Below are 19,058 nucleotides of genomic sequence, written 5' to 3'. Positions count from 1 at the left end.
CCCCCAATTTGCCCTACAGCGGTTCAAAACTTCCGCATAGATCTGGCATGTGGCCATTTTTCAAACCCTGGCTTGGAATCCGTATCTGGCTCCACTCCAGCTCGAATGCATGGCCAAGCTTCGCGCATAAAGCCAGATCGGAGACAAAGCCGGGGTTTGTAAAACGGACCGATGTTCGGCTTGATCCATAGCTGCTTGGCTAGCTCCACCGTCAAGCTTATTATTAGCCAGAAACTTTTGAAGTTGCTCCCGTGCTCTTCGACAAATTCGATTCTTTTTTCTTCACTTTGTATGGATTATTTTAAAGAGAAAAAATCTCTGATTTTTGGCATATAAAATCCTTTTGGGAAAACAAGCTGTCGGTTGTACTCTGCCTCTATATTCTAGAAATACAAAAATGTGCCTCAGTGATTTGATGTCGGGCCGCAACTAGTTCTAAATTCTTAGTCAGGAATCCATAATTATTAAACGCCTAGCTAAGCGGATCTTTTTGATATTGGATCAATACTATCTTCCTAAATACTCCATATAAAGAGTTTTCACTGGAGGTGGGTTGGGGGTGGTTAATAACATTTGTATGGTTTTCAAAGCAGATTGGAAGGATGGTGTAGGTTTTTTGTGAAACGATGGATGGTGACAACTGACCAGTCTTTGTTGTTCTCTGGAAAAACGAAATTGTATTTGCATCTATCCTGGTAGAATTAGGCCATGGAATTTCCCGCAATGGGATAATAAAGTTTTTATTGTATTGTATTGTATTGTATAATAAATTTGGAATTCAGTGTTTTTTGTGTCCTCTTCTTGTCCTGTCTGTTTTGGGGTGTTAATATACTTGTTGTAGTCAATCAAGTCGATGTCTCCATTGAAGTCTGTTCAAACGGCGGCGCTCTCGGAGTGGTGGCCAGCTAAGTTTATTTATGTGACGCTGATGTCTTCGAGTTGCCAGAAAATAATGCAGTTGTATTTGTTTCGGGGTGAAACTAGAAAAGTAGCAAGGGGACGGGATCTCCTCGATGTTCCCCAATACCGATGTTCCCCCAAATCCTTAAGATTAGGGTTAGGGTTATATTGGTAGGGATTTCGGGGAACATCGGTATTGGGGAACATCGGTATTGGGGAACATAGGTATGCACCCCAAGGGAACAGCAACTTCTAATGTGAGCAACGTATTTAATATCTAAAATGGAAAATAGCTCCCCCCATTAAATTTTGTCTACAAAAACAGAAGCAGTGTCCGAGACTGATGTAAACTTACAACTTTGTCTACCTCTATTGTCAACATTTGCCCAAGTACAGCTCCACCTGATGAAGACCCAGGCGATATTTAGGCCAGGCTACATTGTAGCAAGTGATTCTGACTGATCTGTTGATAGAACGATATTACTTTAACCTTTCATCAGCAAACTGCCAGCAATCCATCGGTCCGTTCGATAAAATCACCTGTCAATCAATTAATCAAATGAACAACTAATCTACGATCTACCAATATAACAACCAAGGAACCAACCAAATGTCCATGATAAACAAATCGTTTTGAAAACCAGAAAACATAAAAAAAGCTATCAGGGCATCAGCAAGAGTACAAATCCCAACAATTCTATTTTAATGGAATCTGATTTATTAACAATACAGGATCAAATCATTAAAAAACCAAAACGGAGCCAATTTTCTCCTCTTATTTTAGGATGAAATAATGTAAATTTGTTTCAGTGTTTCGAAACCAAACTGTACAATCATGTCGACATTTGTTCATCCAAATATTGTATATGTACAGTGTAGATAAATGTAAATGTGTTTACAAAACTTACTTGCAATTTGACATATTTGAGAGTGCTGGCCTGTAACACAAGGATCTTGGAATTAAATAAAAATATGTGATATTCTTTAACTTAAATATTTGTTCCATTAAAGATATCCTCCATACCATGTGTTTGAAGCCCCACTTTGATACCCATACTTCAAGTGGGACGTATTGATTGAAACAAATTTTGAAGATACGAGCAAGTGATCTGCCATCAGAGTTTAACAAGTCACTGATTTTTGCGACTCAAGTCGAGTCGAATCATTTTAAAGAAGTGACTCGAGTCGAGTCATTAGGTCAAAAGGTCGAGTCGAGTCAAATATTTAGCTCGAGTCAATTCGAGTCACGAATATTTGAACAGTAAATGTATATACCAAAATTTATAAAAGGAGGTCATAAGTTTAGCCAGTGTTCGAATCCAAGAGCTTTATATTCGAGCTTTAGATTCGAGTCGAGTCGAGTCCTTTGCTCGCAGTGACTTGAGTCAAGTTATTTACCCTTAGGGACTCAAGTCGAGTCGAGTCACCAAAAATTGTGGCTCGAGTCGGACTCGAGTCGAGTCATTGACTCGAGTCATTACAACTCTGTCTGCCATTACGCAAACAATTATAACAGGTATCCTTTTCAAAACATTTTACATTTCAAACAGGACACTGAAGCAACAGAAACCTCTCGTTACTAATAAAAGTCTTTAAACTATTTAAGTATCTTTCATGTGATATCAGCTGTATATTTCTTTAACCATCAGAAGAAAAAGACAAGTTCCCTGAAGTATAATGTAATAATGTGTATTCACTTGCGACACAGGTATTTTGTCACTAGACAGGTATGCAACATGTACATTTATTCAAAGCAGAATGCATGCTCTTGTTTTCATATTTTCACTGTGTACATGGTATATCATTTGATGATCACTACATGAACGCTATTCCTGAAGAAAAAAAAATTAAACACAAACATTCCAAAATCGTATTTATTATTTCCCTCAATGTACAATATTAAAATATTTTATTTGCCCCCCCCCAAAAAGTTATATAGAAACGTGATGGGAGTCCATGCTTGCATCTACATGTGCACTTTTAGGAATGTGAGACAAGACAAAAATTCTTAATTTTCCGTGGACAACATAAAACTTTAACAACCCAGTTTTTATGATTTCTCAAGTCATTTAACACTATAAGCCAGTGATAATGTTTAATTTAATTCTAGCAAAAGATATGAACACATGTCTACAGGAGAAAAGGGTGATCAAATCTAGTTTTTGTGACTTTTCATGCAATCATAAAGAAGATAAAAAAATATGCACAGTACTTACTTTGAAATAGGTTTTTGTGTGTGAAGGGGCGGGGGTGGGGGGGGGGGGGGAACCCATAAGACTTTTCAAGAAAAACATAAGGCAAATTGTTTATCTCGACAGGGGAATCATCACAGCTTAAAGTTGCGTTTCCCATGCTATTCTCAAGTTTTATCCCATATTTAGTTATTAAGTTATTACTTTACAATTTCAAATTATTGGCTGCCAGTCAATAATTCTGTTCTTGTGGGGTGGGCTGGTTCCCGCCCCACAATCAGTATTGATAATGTATGAAGCGGGAACCAGTCTGCTGGCAAAGTGGATGTTTGTGCCCCCCCCCCCCCCTCCAAAAAAAAAAACAATTCAGAGGGTTGCAGATGTAAAAAAAAAAAAAAAAACGAAAAAAAGGAGAGTTTTTGGGTTGGAATAAAACATACACCTTGAACAATATCAGGCATGCAACTGGGAAGTCACAAAAAAAAAGGAAACTCAAATCTTTCCCAGACTTTGTACAGTGTTTCTCTATTTTCAATGGCACAAATGGGAAGTAAAAAAAGAGGAAATCAGCTGATCCAAGGAAAAGTTGCATGCCTGATTTATTGATGGGGGGGGGGGGGAATGAATTTGTTGAAGAGCACAGGGAACACAGCTTTAATGTGCACATTCACAGTAGAATATTGATGTAGCTTACTGCACTAAAAAAAATAACAATGCTAATGAGTGCAGCCAACTTGTTTGCTATGTGTCATAGTTCTCGTCGTCATCGGTGCTGTTGTTCTTGGGGGCTTGGTACGCCCCCATCCCTGTCTGAATGGTCCCTGAGGCAGATGCAGGGGCCTGAAAGACTCCCATGGTAGGCATAGGTAGTGAGGGTACTGGGTGGGGTATGTGTTGGGGTAGGCCTTGGATACTGCAAGGCGAAATATAAAATGAATATAAATTTGTGTCAGATATATACATCTTTTCTTTACTGTAACTCTCTTCAGTTCACTAGCGAATAATACTTATAATTTGAAACAAGTGCAAATTATGAAACAATTACATGTGCAGGTTGAGTCAGATGATTTGTACCGAAGTTCACCATTTTTTTGTTGCAAATAGAGTATATATTTTTTTCATAAATATATGTTTTGCATTTCTGCAAAAAATGGCAAAAGCCATTTTCATTGAAGTGGTTCATTTTCCAGTCTGCACACGGAATTCTGGCGTTTCACAATGCAGTGCGCCACCAAGAGTTTGCCACGGAGAGTCCTTTTTTCAAGTTTACAGTCGACAAAACACAGCCCATTTGAACGAGTAGTAGTAGACAACTTGAGCTATTTTGTTAAGGATTGGAGCATAGCGTTCTGCCGCCTTACAAAAAACACCATATTGATAAAAAGAAAAGGCAAACAGATCCTCGAATCATACGCTGATGAAACTACTGACTGGAAAAACTAACAATTTCAAATGTCCCGCGCTGCGAATTTGTCGACCATCTCCCACCATGCACTGGGAAAAATGAACTCTCCGTGGCAATCTCCTGGTGGCGCACTGCATTGTGAAACGCCTGAATTGGTTTTGCCTTTTTTAAATGTGTCAATAACTTCAAGTGAGTCAGTAACCATGACTAGGTTTATATCTGTTATTACACTGCTTCCCATCAGTAGATGTAAGAAACTTACACTGCAGCACTGGGGATCTGAACTGGGCCAGTTGGTAAAGATTGCGAGTCTTGAGAGACATTGTTGCTATCACTATTGCTCATTCCTTCTTCTTCCTCTGTCTCAGTGTCATCCTGTAAATTTATTTAAAAACAACTATTTAGTAGAGTTATTCGGTGGACAGAAAACTTTGTCATTAATTGCTCCTCCTGCCACAAGGAAAATGGGTACAGGGACATACACCTGGCACAAAAAGAAACTAAGCAATTTTTATAATCATCCTTGTTTGGACATTTCTCGGTGAACAAAAGAAATCTGAAATATACGTTTTGCCACCAAAACTTTCCAGTTAAATTTGATACCTCAATTGGGAACACTGTGTAATGCCATGGTCCAGTGGTTACAGTGTTTGACTCATGTACAAAGGTGCGTGGGTTCGAACCCGGCCAGGACCATGGTGTTTGTGCCCTTGGGCAAGACACTTAACTACAATTGCCTCTCTCCACCCAGGAGTATGAATGGGTACCTGTGAGGGTCGAGGACCGATTGAGCGCTGATATCGGCTGCCGCGTGGTCCCATGGCCTGATGAACGGGGTAATAATTGTAAAGCGCTTTGAGATCGTTGATACGATGGAAAGTGCTATATAAGCACAATTATTATTATTATTATTATTAATAAGAAATAAAGTGAATGCCAGCGCTGAAGCTCCTGAAACCCCAAAACAAAAAGCTGCACTTGGTGAGATTTTCATTGGGCATCGCAACACACAACTGAATGCAATGATGCAGGCCCCGCATTCAATTGAGTGTTGCAATGCCCATTGAAAATCTCGCTGTAGAATTCATTGCCATTCACTTCGTATCAAAAAGGCATTCCATTCTATGCAAGATCACTGTTATTTTGTAGTACAAAGCGCTCCATAGACAAGGTCACTTGAAAGGTCAAATAAAGCATGCTTCCATTGCACCACACAACCGTGTACAGTTGTCTAGCTCGAATAGTCCAACAAAACCTTCCAGTTATACACTTGGAATATCACGCTCGCTAAGCGCAACTTTAATTTTTGGGGGGGGGGGCCTCCCAACCCCCTAGCAGGGCATATCTTCTCCTCTCTCCTGAAAGCTAGATCCGCCCCTGCCACTTTTGAGAGCTGTATTGGAGGGGCACAAAGCTTGCACACAACTGTTTTTTTTTCTGAATGTACACAAACATGTAGTGATCATCATGTGACCATTCAGGGGCTGTCGGGAATGCATTCAAGACTACCCTCCCAGTGGTCTCCCCCAACTCTCTATTCTAGAAATTACTTGTCACATTTACATTAGGATTCTAGGGAATCAGTCTGGATAGAGATTTTTTTTGCATCACACTAAAAAAAAACACTGGGGAGTCATGGTGGTGCTCATGGCCCAAATGTTTTACTTGCAAGAGCCATAATTCAAAAATAGTGACGGCAGTAACGAAATAGAATTGAATAGCTGTAATCCAACTTGCATTGGAGCTCATTTTAAAAGTTTAAACTTTGCTTTAACCCTAACCCACTAGGCCCTCTGGCTAGAATGCAACCTCCATCCTGCAAAATCCTCCAATTGCCACCAAGACAAAATTGGATTCAGCCTCAATCCTCCAAAATCATCCGTTATTTTCTTGAATTTAGTCTGTGGGGGTGACCACTGCCTCAATCCTCCAAAATCCTCTGCCAATTACTGCTATGGTTTGAGTTAGTGCAACTGGCTTTTAGAAGCAGTGCGGATGAAATATGAGAAAAACACAGGGCTGATTTATGCATGGCTGAACATAACCAACGCAGAATATGGCCTACTGGCTTGACATAATGCATCCTCCACAAAAAGCGATACATCTGCCATTAATCCTCAATCCTCGAAAATCATCCAAAACCGGCAAGAGATTTTAGAGGATTGGGGGGGGGGGGGGATAGGGTTCATTTTAGTGGTCTGACATGCATGGGTCATAATAAAGGATTTCATGTATTGGTTTGGGGGATTATACCTCTGAGGATGACGGCTCTTCTGATGACTGCTTGACAAGCTGACTGTTACTAGGCCCAGCTTCTCCATCTTTGTCCCCCCGTTTCTTCCTCGGCCTAGTGATGAACACAAAAACCATCAAAATTTGCAGAAGTTTTTGGAAATCTCTGTAGCTGGAACTTCAGGTAAATAACACAACTTGCACCTTTCATAGAGAAGTTTAAAGGCTGTAGATTCCACCACATATAGCTGCTTCGATTGTATTAACAATTTTAATGATGTGGAAACAGTGGCATTTGTACATTTCTTGGTTTCATCATACGTCAGTGAAGGGCAAAACCCGATATTGAATTTACATCACTCCGATGCAAATTCCATCTTATGAATGGTTTCATCATCTCCAACTATTTTACATTCTCAAAAACCGGTTTGATGAGTCTGGAAATACAGGGGTTTTTTTTACCGATATTTTTTTTCCACTGCTGTTGCCTGGTGCAAGTGAGCAGTAAATGTCAGAGTTTATTATCTATCCTAAACCCTCCTAGATCTTTCGTATCAGGAAGGTAGAGCTCAGGCACACACGACTTTGTTGCATGGCAATGCCACACACACTCGGGCGTGTTTACACATACGTGAACAGTCGCATGGTATTATACAAATACAGCCTGGTTTGAGGGGAAGTAGTGGGAATTACTGGTCCCGAGGTGTAGGTCAGCTTGACTACCTCCCGACGCGAAGCAGAGGGAGGTAGTCAAGCTGACGTACACCGAGGGACCAGTAATTCCACCTATTTTCCAGAAATAAACCATGATGCATTTGTTTTACTACACCTCATACATTGTAAATATTTAGTAGCCTCACTGCCTTTTTAGTGGCCTCACTGCCTTGTTGATAATGCCTTTTGCATCTTTATTCAGTACAAGATATTCAAGTTCTTTGTCAGTCAATGATATAGTCTGGTGCCAACACTCTTTACTGTGTCTTTACTGCAGTAGTTACAAGGAATACAACAACAGACTACAGTCGGCTCCCGTTATAACGAGGTCCGATGGACTTTCACAATACTGTCGTTATAGCCGGAACCTCGCTAAAACCGGAGCGCAGTTTTCCCCATTCGTTGTGCACAAGGTACGGTACATGTGCGTGCGTGTTTTAATTGTGTAACGCACGTCCGAAGACATGAAAAGATGGTCATTTGTTGGTATGTACGTCTGTTAATAATGTATATTAAATATTTAACTGATGGTGATGAATAAATGAAATAAATAAAATACCTTTAAGGGAACATTGTTCAATATTTGAGGACCTGAATCCGAAGGAAAAGGCATCATCGCTGAGAAGAATCAGGCAAGTAGGTCACTCGCACAAATCGTGCCGAGTGACATTTTGCTTTCATTTTGCATTTGCTGGAATCGGGCAAGAGAGGGCGCCAATACATGCATTACTTCCGGGTTTTAATGACTCCTGATCCTTAGATGCCTTTTGGTTGTTGACTTTTTGGAACAGTTGGGTATTATTGTTTCTGAAGGGATTCTTTGAAATTGTAATTATTTTGGTTAACTATAGCGCACATTCGTGCCAAGTGACATTTTGCTTTCGTTTTGCATTTGCTGGAATCGGGCAAGAGAGGGCGCTAATATTACTTCCTTGTTCAAGTGTCTCCATGTGTAATTTCGCAGCAATTGGTGATTATTGTTTGTCGGGAGGGATTCTTTTAAGATAAAAATAATAAATAAACAAAAGTAATAATTTTGGATTAAAATTTGTACAATGTATATGTGGTGGGGCGTTTGAAGATCTTGGAAACCTGTTTTCATTGGGATTGTTTTTTCGGCGGGGCCTGAGGGGTTCTTAATTTGTTTAAGATTTTTATTTTTTTATTCTTCGGATTCTTTTTTGGGGGTGGGAACCACGGTATGTTTTAAACTTTATTTTTTGAAGACAGACTGAATTATCTCTTTTTGGAAGTTGTGGTGGCTCTGAAAAGAGCCGTTTGTTTTGTGATGCTGTGTTCTTTACTTCGTTTTTTTTTTATAGCCACAAGCCAACAATAGGGAGCAATTACGCACCCGATGTTAGGGCGGCAGTACTAAAGGCTATTCCTTACAATGTTAACACTTAACTCCTGAGCGCCCCCTATTGTTAGTTTGTAATAATATAGAAACGTGGTACCGCAGTCGTAAGCAAACTTCAAACCTGGTCACGCTAAGGGAAACCGCAGCGGAGGATTAGCGACTAGACCAGCGGTCCACTGCGCCGATTATCACAGTCCCATTGAATTTATTTATAAAGATCGGCGAGATGAAATAACGTTGGGTTGAAGTCTTTACAAAAAGGTACATTGATGGGTGAAGCTTAAGTGTGTTGCTTGAATTGGAAGACGGGAGCATGATACCCGTTTCGGGACAAAAGGTCTGTTGTTGACAAGCTGCAATGCCCGTAGTTTTGAAAAGATGTCGTCGTAAATGGGTTGAGAACAATGCTTTTCCTCGCATTGGGTCAGCCAAAATCGTCGTAATAGCCGAAGTCTCGTTATGTCCGTGCACGTAATAACCAAATATTTCCCCATAGTAATGTACACAAATTGATCGGGACTGGGAGAATGTGCTCGTTACATCCGGGTTATCGTTATGACCGAGCTCGTTATAACGGGAGTCGACTGTAGTTCCATAAAGATTTCATGCCACAGACTACATGCCACAGACTAGCTACTACGGGTTCCAGAGGGATGTTTTGGCGCTACCAGAAAAAAATACCGAGTATCATTTTTACTTCCTGTACGCGCGGCAGAATCAGCCAATAACGTGTTCCAATTTGATCATGAATATTTATGAGGTGTAGTGATATTTTCTTCCATCTTTTTACAACCCATCATTTCAGGATCAGGTTCTTTGTGAAATATCCATGCAACGTTTTTGTGGCGCGAAAAGATCATTTTGATTTTGATATAAACACAGCGCACGATAAGTCGCAAGACTTTGTTGAGTAACTGTAAATACGCTCATTGATTTGTGCGTATTTTATTAAAATGCACAACATTGTCGCACGACAAAGTGGCGTATGGGTAAATAGGCCATGAAACTTTACATGGATTTAAATGTCCTTTTAAGAACATCGTTTCCTACGAAGTGGTATTTTTAGGTATTTAGGTTGGTTCCAAGCAAACCTGCCTAGGCATTAACATATTGTATTCAATGGAGCATGGTCTGGTATCCTGACTACTCTCCCACCTCTGTTGCCTGTGTTTACGCTCTGTTCTGTGAGTCACTGGAGGTGGGCCCCCCTCATCCTCTTCACAGGGCATATCTGGCACGTTCTCCACAAGATCCTTCAGGAAATCAAACGTGCTCTCACTCTGAATGCAGTGCTTACTGTGGGTGGAGAAAAACAAAAATCAATATTTCATCAAATTATTGAACACCCGTTCCAGACTGGCATTCTACAGTCAATACCACACCAAATTATTCCAAACAGTTGGATTAAGTGCATGCAAAGTTCGACATTAAAACAAATGGGGAAACTACATTGAAAAATCGACGGTTGCAATCATACAGAATGGCTCTAGAGTCTACTAGTAAAAAGAAAATTAATATAAATATATGTACATGTAGTCTGATATCAAATTTCACTTGAGATGACCTGAGTCACTTCTTAAGGTGTTTAGTTTATGAGAAAATAATTATATTTTAACATTATAAAGGTTTTTTTTTTTTTTAATAAACCACACAGGGAAACTGCTCAGGTGCATTAGTATAATTTTAAAGTTGAACAAAGAAATTGACTTTAGCAGGGTTGCTCTACCAACTGACCTACCCAGCCCTATGTTGGTGGTTCCCGAATTTTTCCAATATGTTTGTTCAAGGAGTTCTTAGAAAACACTGGATCAGGGGAACTGCTCAAGGATGTATTTAACAATTGTTGGCTGCTAGTGATGTGGGATATGACGTTTTTAACACCCGAGGGGCCCTGCTATGAGTCCCAAGGGGGTTAAACAGCCATATCCAACATCACAGCAGTCAACAATTGTATCGTTATATCATGCAAATCTTATTCTAAATTACAAGGTCCTACACTGTCCTTTTGCCTGACGTCTCTAGGTCTGTCTGTCTGATGTCTGTGTGTCATGTTTTTTTGTAAAAGGCTAAAAAGCAAGGTTAATGGAGAGCCTTGGTTATTGTATGCAGGTCCTTAAATATACTCCAATTTCACTGTCCTCTGAAGTCACGGCTGGCACATGAAAAAACAAATTATTTGGTTTGTTTTGCTTTTTGCCAAATTTGTTTCTTTGAGACTTTCAACAGTTAAATATTACAACATTATCCCTACATGAATACTCAAAAACGTATCGCTATTACGCAAAAAAAATAACGTAAATGATGAAAAATGTGGTGAAATTGCTTCACCAACATGACCAAGGTTAACCACTCCCATTTGGGGTCAACATGCAAATTGAGGTCAAAGTAATACTCCACCTAGCTTGCGGGTGCCGCGTGAATCAAAAAGATAAAGGCTTGTAACTTACAATGCAAGAAATAAATTAAATCACTGCGATGTAGCCTTTGATAGCTGTGAGCTATCCTGCCAGAGGTGAGACAGAGTGGTTGCAGTTCTCAGTTGCAAGATGCACGGGCAGTCTCGACCCGCGCATGCAACGCAGAGATAACTTATATCAGGGTTCTCCCCAGGATTTTTTCAAACCTGTTGGGGAAGTTTTGTTGTGATTCACCAACCTGCGAAGCCACGGCGTGGGGTTCGGGGCCCGTTTAAGGGCCCCGAAAAATTTTGAACTTTAGAGGCTCTCTGGTGCATTTTAGAGCAAATCTGGGGAGTCTTTAAGGAAGATTTTTCCTTAAAATTTAGAGGAGATCTTGTGATATTTTTTGTAATTAGAGAAAAAAAATATCAACGTTTTTAACTTAAAAAAAAAAATCAACATTTCAAAACCTGTGTTAAACCTTCTTGATCTAGAAAGTATGGATTATATTTACAAGCAAGTTTCAAATTAAGAAATTAAGGTGAAGAAAAAAATCACTTTTGCTTCCGACTACATGGCTTTCAAAATAGCGTCGGTAGGTCGGAAAAATTATTTCGCCATTTTTTTGGGCTGCTGATTGAATCATGGAGGAATAAAAACACATGATTGAATGGAGCATATTGAACAAGGAATCATGTAGTTTTGTGCCTGGATTATTTTCCTTTGCACCACGAAAATTATCAAGACTGACCATCAGAAGTGATTAAAACTTGCCTCACCTAATTAAAAATATATTTGAGGAGGTTGATTCCACTATGCTTAACGTACATCGATCACGGCCCCTGGCACTGCCAACATTCAGTCTGGCCGGCCGTACATCGCGCAGTATCAGTGTGCATTACTGCACTGTGTACGGCCCTACTGCTTCTAAGAAGCACGCTACGATGTTTCGCCACAAGTTCGAGCTTTGCAATCTCGTCATTTTAATGGAAAATACATACACAGAAAATAAAGATCACGTTCTGTGAATTAATTTGCAGAAATTCTCTTTCTCCATCAATGTTTGTTTGGTGTTTTTACGATCCAACTTCGGCCGACATCATCATCATGTATGCACGCACGAGGCAGTAGTCACTGGTTCCGGTCCTTCATCATAGCATTGATACTGTTAGCACGCGAAGGGAACCAGTGTACCGTGCTGTATGCGCTAATATATAGCTGGCGGTTGACGCGAAAGACCCGTCATCGTGTGCATTTTGATCACGCATGCATCAGAAATGCGGGATTTTTGTCAAGATTTTGCATGTCAAGATGAAATAATGGTGTATGAAACGATTATGTTGTGCATTTTAATGGCTTGTATAATAATTATATTGTGCGTATCGGGGGCTGAAAAATGTGATCGGCATTTTTGTCGGCGTATCGGGCCGCAATTCCAGCGTATCGGGCCGATACGCACGTTTGTACGTGGGGAGAACCCTGTTATATACAACTCAGTGTAAATGAGGTAAAGTATATGCAACCCAGTGTATACGAGTCATTTATATGCAACGCAGTGTATATGAAGCACAAAGGTATTTTTACGGACTATGGGCACGTGGCCGCCCTAGACCACTGAAATTTCAGTATCAACAACATGATATAACAAAATTGTGTTCTTACATGTGAGAGGTTGACATTGTCTTGGCACTCCTTGCTCGCGTTTGTTGCAGCGATTTCGTCAGGAGGGATTCTATAAAAATCTCCAGCGCCTTCGCTGTGTAGGGTTAGTGGTCAAGGATTCAAACTACATGTAGCTATGAAAGAGAGAACTAAATACAGCCAACAGCTACCTTGATCGGATTCTAACAGTTTCAGTCTCAATACAGGTGCAACACACTTAAGTTAGGAATACAGTTAAATAATGAAAATGACGCATGGTCGGTTACAAAAAATACACATACATGTAGTACCAATTTTTTTCTCCCAACACATTTTTATAGTGTATGTTTTATTTAAAGGGAATACATGTACACAACATTTGCAAACATCAAAAAACAAAACTACAATGTACCGAATTATAATTGGACCAACCCCCCTAATCCATCCATTTCTATTTTGGACATCTGCAACTCTTGCGGCCATTTACAGAAAGGTGGTCAAAAACTAGTTTGTCCACACACGTACAGTCATGCATATATATATATCTTTGTGCGCGCAGTGCTATTGTGTTGACCATACAAAAATGTATCTCATGGACTTGGGTGTGGACAAACTGGTTTTTGACCATCTCTCTTTAAACCACTGCCATTTCTTAATTTAGGCTTTATTTTCAGTGCCATTTTCACTGTACATGTATACCACAAAGATGCTGTCGTTTAGAAATTTATCTTAAAACAATTTTAACATGTCTCCCCAATTCTGAGAAATCTGCGTCTTAAAAAGCGTAAACTTTTTGTTGGACCACTCTTTAGAGTTTCAATGAAATTGTACACCACAGTCCGAAGAGTCTGTAAGGATACAGATAAGAACAGGCACAGGAGCTGCAACCTTGCCGACATCTTCATCTAGCTGCATTATCTTCTTGATTCGTGCCTGTAGAATGGAGGATAGAAATATCACATTTTATAGCTCCTAGCCCTGGAATTATGTGAGCCACAAGCAATGCGTGCTGAATTTCCTAAAAAGTTGTATTTCAGTTGTATTTCAAACATCCTGGGTGTATTCTGTCCCGATCTTTGCAAAAATGATGAAAAAAATCCGGGTTCCGTACTGAGCAACATGGAGAAGTTACATGTTCATGAAGATCGCTTGCGATTGACTTGTGCGCGCATGGCTAGCATCAAACTGGCCAATCACAGTGCTCCTGGATTGGGCGCTTCAATTGGGTGCCTTTACAGCGCCCAATCAGAGCGCACTTTGATTTAGACTGTTTCCCCATTTTGATGTCCGAAGGACAATCGGGTCAGGGAACCAGACTAACTGTGATTGGCCTGTCTGATGCAAGCGATCTTCATGAACATGCAACTTCTCCAGTTGCTCAGTACGGAACACCGATTTTGGAAAGATTTCCATATATACGAAGTTCACTAATTTTCCTCTGTATTGACTAACAAGCCCCCAGATAGCAATTTCATGTCATCAAAGTCAATTTGAGCAGTGAGAAAATACAAGCATTTTCTTAGAAAACACTTAGAATTTTTCAGTCCAATCTCATAGGGTTTGTACACAGGGTGTTGAGTGAACTTCGTATATGGAAATCTTTCCCAGATTTTTTCATCTTTTCTTGCAAATTTCAGGACAGAATCCACCCGGGATGTTTGCGTGATATACGTTTGCGTGATATGTGCAGCGGTTTTCTGGCAGGCCACTGGCCAGTAGACTACATTTTGATGTACCTTTTGTGCTTAGCATTGCTTAGTAGTCGTTTTGTACTTAGTCAACAACTTCGTTGGTGATTCGTCTATGGGGCTCTGCTGTGCGGAGCAGTGGAGCACCATAGTTCTAGGGGAACGGTAATCAAGCATGGAGCTATACCAAGAAACTGTGCTTGTTCGAACTTATACAGACGGTCTTATTTACATTAAATGGACCCGCCCTCAATTGCTACGAAATGACCAAGACGTTAGTGAGAGAAAGTGGAAAGATTCCCATACCTGGCCATCACTAATTTTTCCCTTCCGTGACCTATCACTATCAGAAAGTGATAATAAGTCCGAGTAAAGAGTCAAATTATAGCAGTAGCACTGTTTTTTACTAGCACTAAAGTAGCAGGGAAAAAAAGTATTTACTGAGAAAACACTACAAAATTTTCAGACCAGTCTCATACCGTTTGTGCACAGGGTGACAAGTGATGGCCAGATATTGGAATCTTTCCGAGAAAGTAAAAAACCAATTATGCAAGGGCGCTACACAACAATGCAACTATTGCTCTTGATCACTGACGTCTTGGGCCAAGACTATAGGGCAAATGGCGATCGCATAGTGTAGGGCCCGGTTCAAGGGAACAAAATCCACTTTAAAACTATTGGACTTATCAGTATCAATCTAGTTGGCGACATTCTCAATAAACAGGTAGCCTGGTAGGGCCTATGTTACTCTTAGAACTATGAGGCTCCGCGTGAGCGGAGCCTCATAGATCAAGAAGCCCGCAAAATTGCCTGCAGCACAAAACACTAATAAAGTACAAAAACGTCCATCAAAATGGAGACATTTCACACAGAACCGCTGCACAGTTTGCCCCTATACTCTGTACTTTATCTCTTGTCATATCACGTATCATGCGCAGAACTAACATAGGTGGATTCTGTCAGTTTTTAGGCCAAAATGATGAAAAATATGCCCTTTCCGCACTGAGCCAACCTGACACTTGAAACGTGCACAGCGTCACACATCGTCAACACATCCAAAATGCATTAAAAGTGGCAAAAGCAGTATGTAACCCATACAGTATGGACAGAAACAAGATTTTGGCTTAAAATCGATAGGTTAAACGTCTGAAAATTGCGATTTTCAGTTCAAGAAAATTGGCTCTCCGTGCCGCTCCGAGATCATCTGCCATGTTACGTTGCCTCAGTGGCAGCGCGGACCATACCATTATGCTAAAGGGTGATAGCGTTGTACAATAAACCTCTGTCCCTCAGTCTCTCACAGATCAGCGTGCACTGGTATCCATCTCTGCATGAAGGCGCCCTCTGTTGTTTATGACAAGAAATGTCATTACCTACACACCCCTACTTGAAATGGTGTAGTCCAAGCTTTGTGCGAAGTCAAGATGGCGGACAACGACCGTGCAAGTTAAAGGACATTTTTTCGCGTGAAAATACTATATTTTTAACAACAAAATGGAAACTCAATCCGATGGAAATTCTCTTTTATTCTATGCTTTACAATTATATACCTTTTTTGTCAATTCAGAATGTGTTTTGGATGTGTTGACGGTGTGTTGACGCCTCTGTCATGTGTTGACGCAATGTTGACGCTGTGTTGACGCTTTTTAGTGCGACCCTCTTGATCTATGAGGCTCCGCTCACGCGGAGCCTCATAGTTCTAGGAGTAGGCCTATGTCACTCACAGATAGAGGGCAGGGTTTTGATTTTTTGAGGTAAATTTGGGGGTAAAATGATGATGACAGCGCGGCGACAACACGTGACCCGAAAATAAAGATGGCGATCACCGCAAATGTACCATGAGCATGCATGCACAGCGCGCTGAATCACAAGGCTCAAACCGTGCAGGAAGATCGTGATTTCTACCCCAAGTCGAACATGAACATGATGAAGAAGAATCTGTTTAAAATTGCAAAACGGGTGTCATTAGAATTGAGAAAAGCTTCATTTTGATTGTAAAGGTGATTTTTGAGCAATAAAAAAACATGTTGACTCTAATTGCCTGTCTGGGGCGGGGGTCAGACAAGTCGACCGTTGAGACAACTCGACTCGGGACAAGTCGACCGTTGAGACAACTCAACCGTTGAGACAACTCGACCGTATGTGCGATAAATGAAAAGACAAGTCGACCGTTGAGACAAGTCGCCTCGCATGTTTTGGGCCTAGTTTCGGGGATAGTACCGGGGATTTTGACTGCGGCTGATCGCCGTTTGGGAGTGATGACACATGAGTTTTTTTTGTGGCATATAACAGAGCCGATATAGCCACGTGCGCGCATCCCCGGTCAACGTGGCCGTACCGTGCATGGTGGCATCGTTTTTGCCGGGCCTGTGCGCCATTTGCCGCGCCGGTCGACGTGCCCGCGTGCCGGGCCCGGCCCGGTCCTCGCGGCCGGGCGGGGCGCACCGGCCCGATGCGACGCCCTCTGTATTTCGAGTATGCCCGCGCCGCACCCGTGATCGGTCTTGCCACATATTTGTGCAACTTGTTCTGCTCCACGTGTATTCATTTCCATTAAGTCGAGCAGTCTCAACGGTCGAGTTGTCCCGAGTCGAGTTGTCTCAACGGTCGACCTGTCTCAACGGTCGAGTTGTCTCAACGGTCGACTTGTCCCGAGTCGAGTTGTCTCGACGGTCGACTTGTCTGACATTCTCTGGGGCCCATGCTTAAAAGCTCTGCTTCTCAATGGGCCCCTCTGCAGTGTCCCTAAAATATCACTATTGTTGTATTATTTGTAATTCTTTTCTGTTATGTAATTATTTCATGTCATTTATTTATTGATTTGATACTGTGGAAAATAAATGAACCTTGAACCTTGAACCCTTAATTTGATCAAAACAAAACAGGGGCCCTTCACTTCACTTCACGATCGCCGGGCAAACGGTCGAGTTGACCTGACTAGTTACGAAAAAAATTCTGATCCAACTTACAGGCGGAAATCGGGCATTGTACTTCTTCTTCTTCCTTGGCATGATTCACGGTAAATAATTGAAAATGAAGAATTTAATCATCTAAATTGCATGAATCTTACTGTAGGCACTTGCATCTGTCATTGTATGTTTATTCGGCAAAGTATAAAAAGTAGCCTACCGCCGGTGGCCGTTCCGCTCCATTTCTACAGTACCGTTTGAGCAACCTCGTCCCCAGGGTGTCGAACAGTACGCGCCCATCACTACCTGCTCTCTCACCCTGGTATTGGATCATTTCCATGTGCAAGATTTGTGAACACGTATGCAAATGAGCAATAGTCTGGTGCCTGGATATGCGTTACATTAGCGTTTGTTTTTGTATGCGGTGTCTAGGGTAAAAACAGAGTCAATTCGTCGCAGCGCGAGCACGGCGTGAGTTACAAAAACACGATTTTTTAAAATTAAACTGTTACGATTTTATCGAGACAACATGCAGTATCATATTTCATATTAATATGACCATATTGGAAAGGAAATTAGTATTTTCGAGAAGGCATGGACAAATGATCGCGAAAACACGTACTGCACGTTGTGAATAATAACACCAAGTACACGATAAAAATCCATTACTAGCCAATTGCGGTATCGAATCAGGATACAGGAAGAAAGTTTCCTATCCAGGGTTTACTATTGGAAACCAGGTTGGAAATAAAGTAAGCACTGGGGACGAGGTTGCCGTTTGAGTCAATGAGTGTTTTTATTTATTGCAGTCAGATACCCTAATATTAGATTACGTTCGTACGTAATACAATGACGTCTGGATACCAAATTCAAGTGATCAACGTTGAGGGCGCTATCACCTGACCGCTATGCCCGATTTCGAACTTCGAACTCATTAGCCAAGTGGCGCAGATGCATAAAAACTAGAATACATGTAGAACAGGGAGCTAGAGAAAACTGAATTTGTCGAACCATGGAGCAAGTGATTCAAAATGAGTCTACACATAAAAAAGCAAATTTGTAACCAACTTTTTGTTTTTAAATGACTGTATTCAAACTAGTCATCATAACTACTAAAGAGTGTTATTTTGTTTTTATTTCGAAAGAATGCGCCAATGTGGCTCGACTCAGTGAACGCTCGATCGCGAAGATGTCCGTCTTCTTTGGGGCATCTTCCGATGATACCAATTACCATGGAGGAATAAGAGGTAATTAAGTGACTGCATCATACACGCGCACGCACCGCCATTGGGGTGCACGCTGGAAATAGGCCAAAAATCCGTCCGCCGAGCTCATAAAAGTTATACCCTCAAAATATTCTATATTAGAGTGTTTTGAGAGCTATAAAATTAGGGAATTGAAATGATATGGTGATGAACCTCTGGCCCGGACTTGGGGCTTCCAATTCTGAGCATTTTGGATGCTATGGGGCTCGAAAGTGGCGCTATTTTGCCATGTTGTGGAGGGATCGTTTTTCAAGATGGCTGCTTTTCCGCTTTGGGGAAAATATGGGTCGTCTTCTTTGGGTGAGAATATCTCGAAAAGTCAACGGTCAACCCACCAAAAATGAAAATAAAAT

At 41.0% G+C, this 19,058-nt stretch overlaps 1 protein-coding gene across 1 annotated transcript; it reads right to left on the bottom strand.

Moving 5' to 3' along the window:
• Nucleotides 1-3,677: 3,677 nt before the first annotated feature.
• Nucleotides 3,678-17,696, bottom strand: LOC119741799 (dr1-associated corepressor-like). Its single transcript, XM_038217693.1, has 7 exons — nt 17,501-17,696; nt 13,704-13,776; nt 12,865-12,958; nt 9,959-10,099; nt 6,751-6,844; nt 4,760-4,872; nt 3,678-4,005 (listed from the first exon to the last, which is right to left on the bottom strand). The coding sequence occupies exons 1-7, from the start codon at nt 17,540-17,542 to the stop codon at nt 3,834-3,836; spliced, it is 729 nt and encodes a 242-aa protein (XP_038073621.1). The 5' UTR covers nt 17,543-17,696; the 3' UTR covers nt 3,678-3,833.
• Nucleotides 17,697-19,058: the final 1,362 nt, after the last annotated feature.

The sequence above is a fragment of the Patiria miniata genome, unplaced genomic scaffold (assembly GCF_015706575.1).
Source record: "Patiria miniata isolate m_02_andy unplaced genomic scaffold, ASM1570657v1 HiC_scaffold_5, whole genome shotgun sequence".
In the NCBI taxonomy this organism is placed as follows: domain Eukaryota; kingdom Metazoa; phylum Echinodermata; class Asteroidea; order Valvatida; family Asterinidae; genus Patiria; species Patiria miniata.
This window is presented reverse-complemented; position numbering and strand designations above follow the sequence as displayed.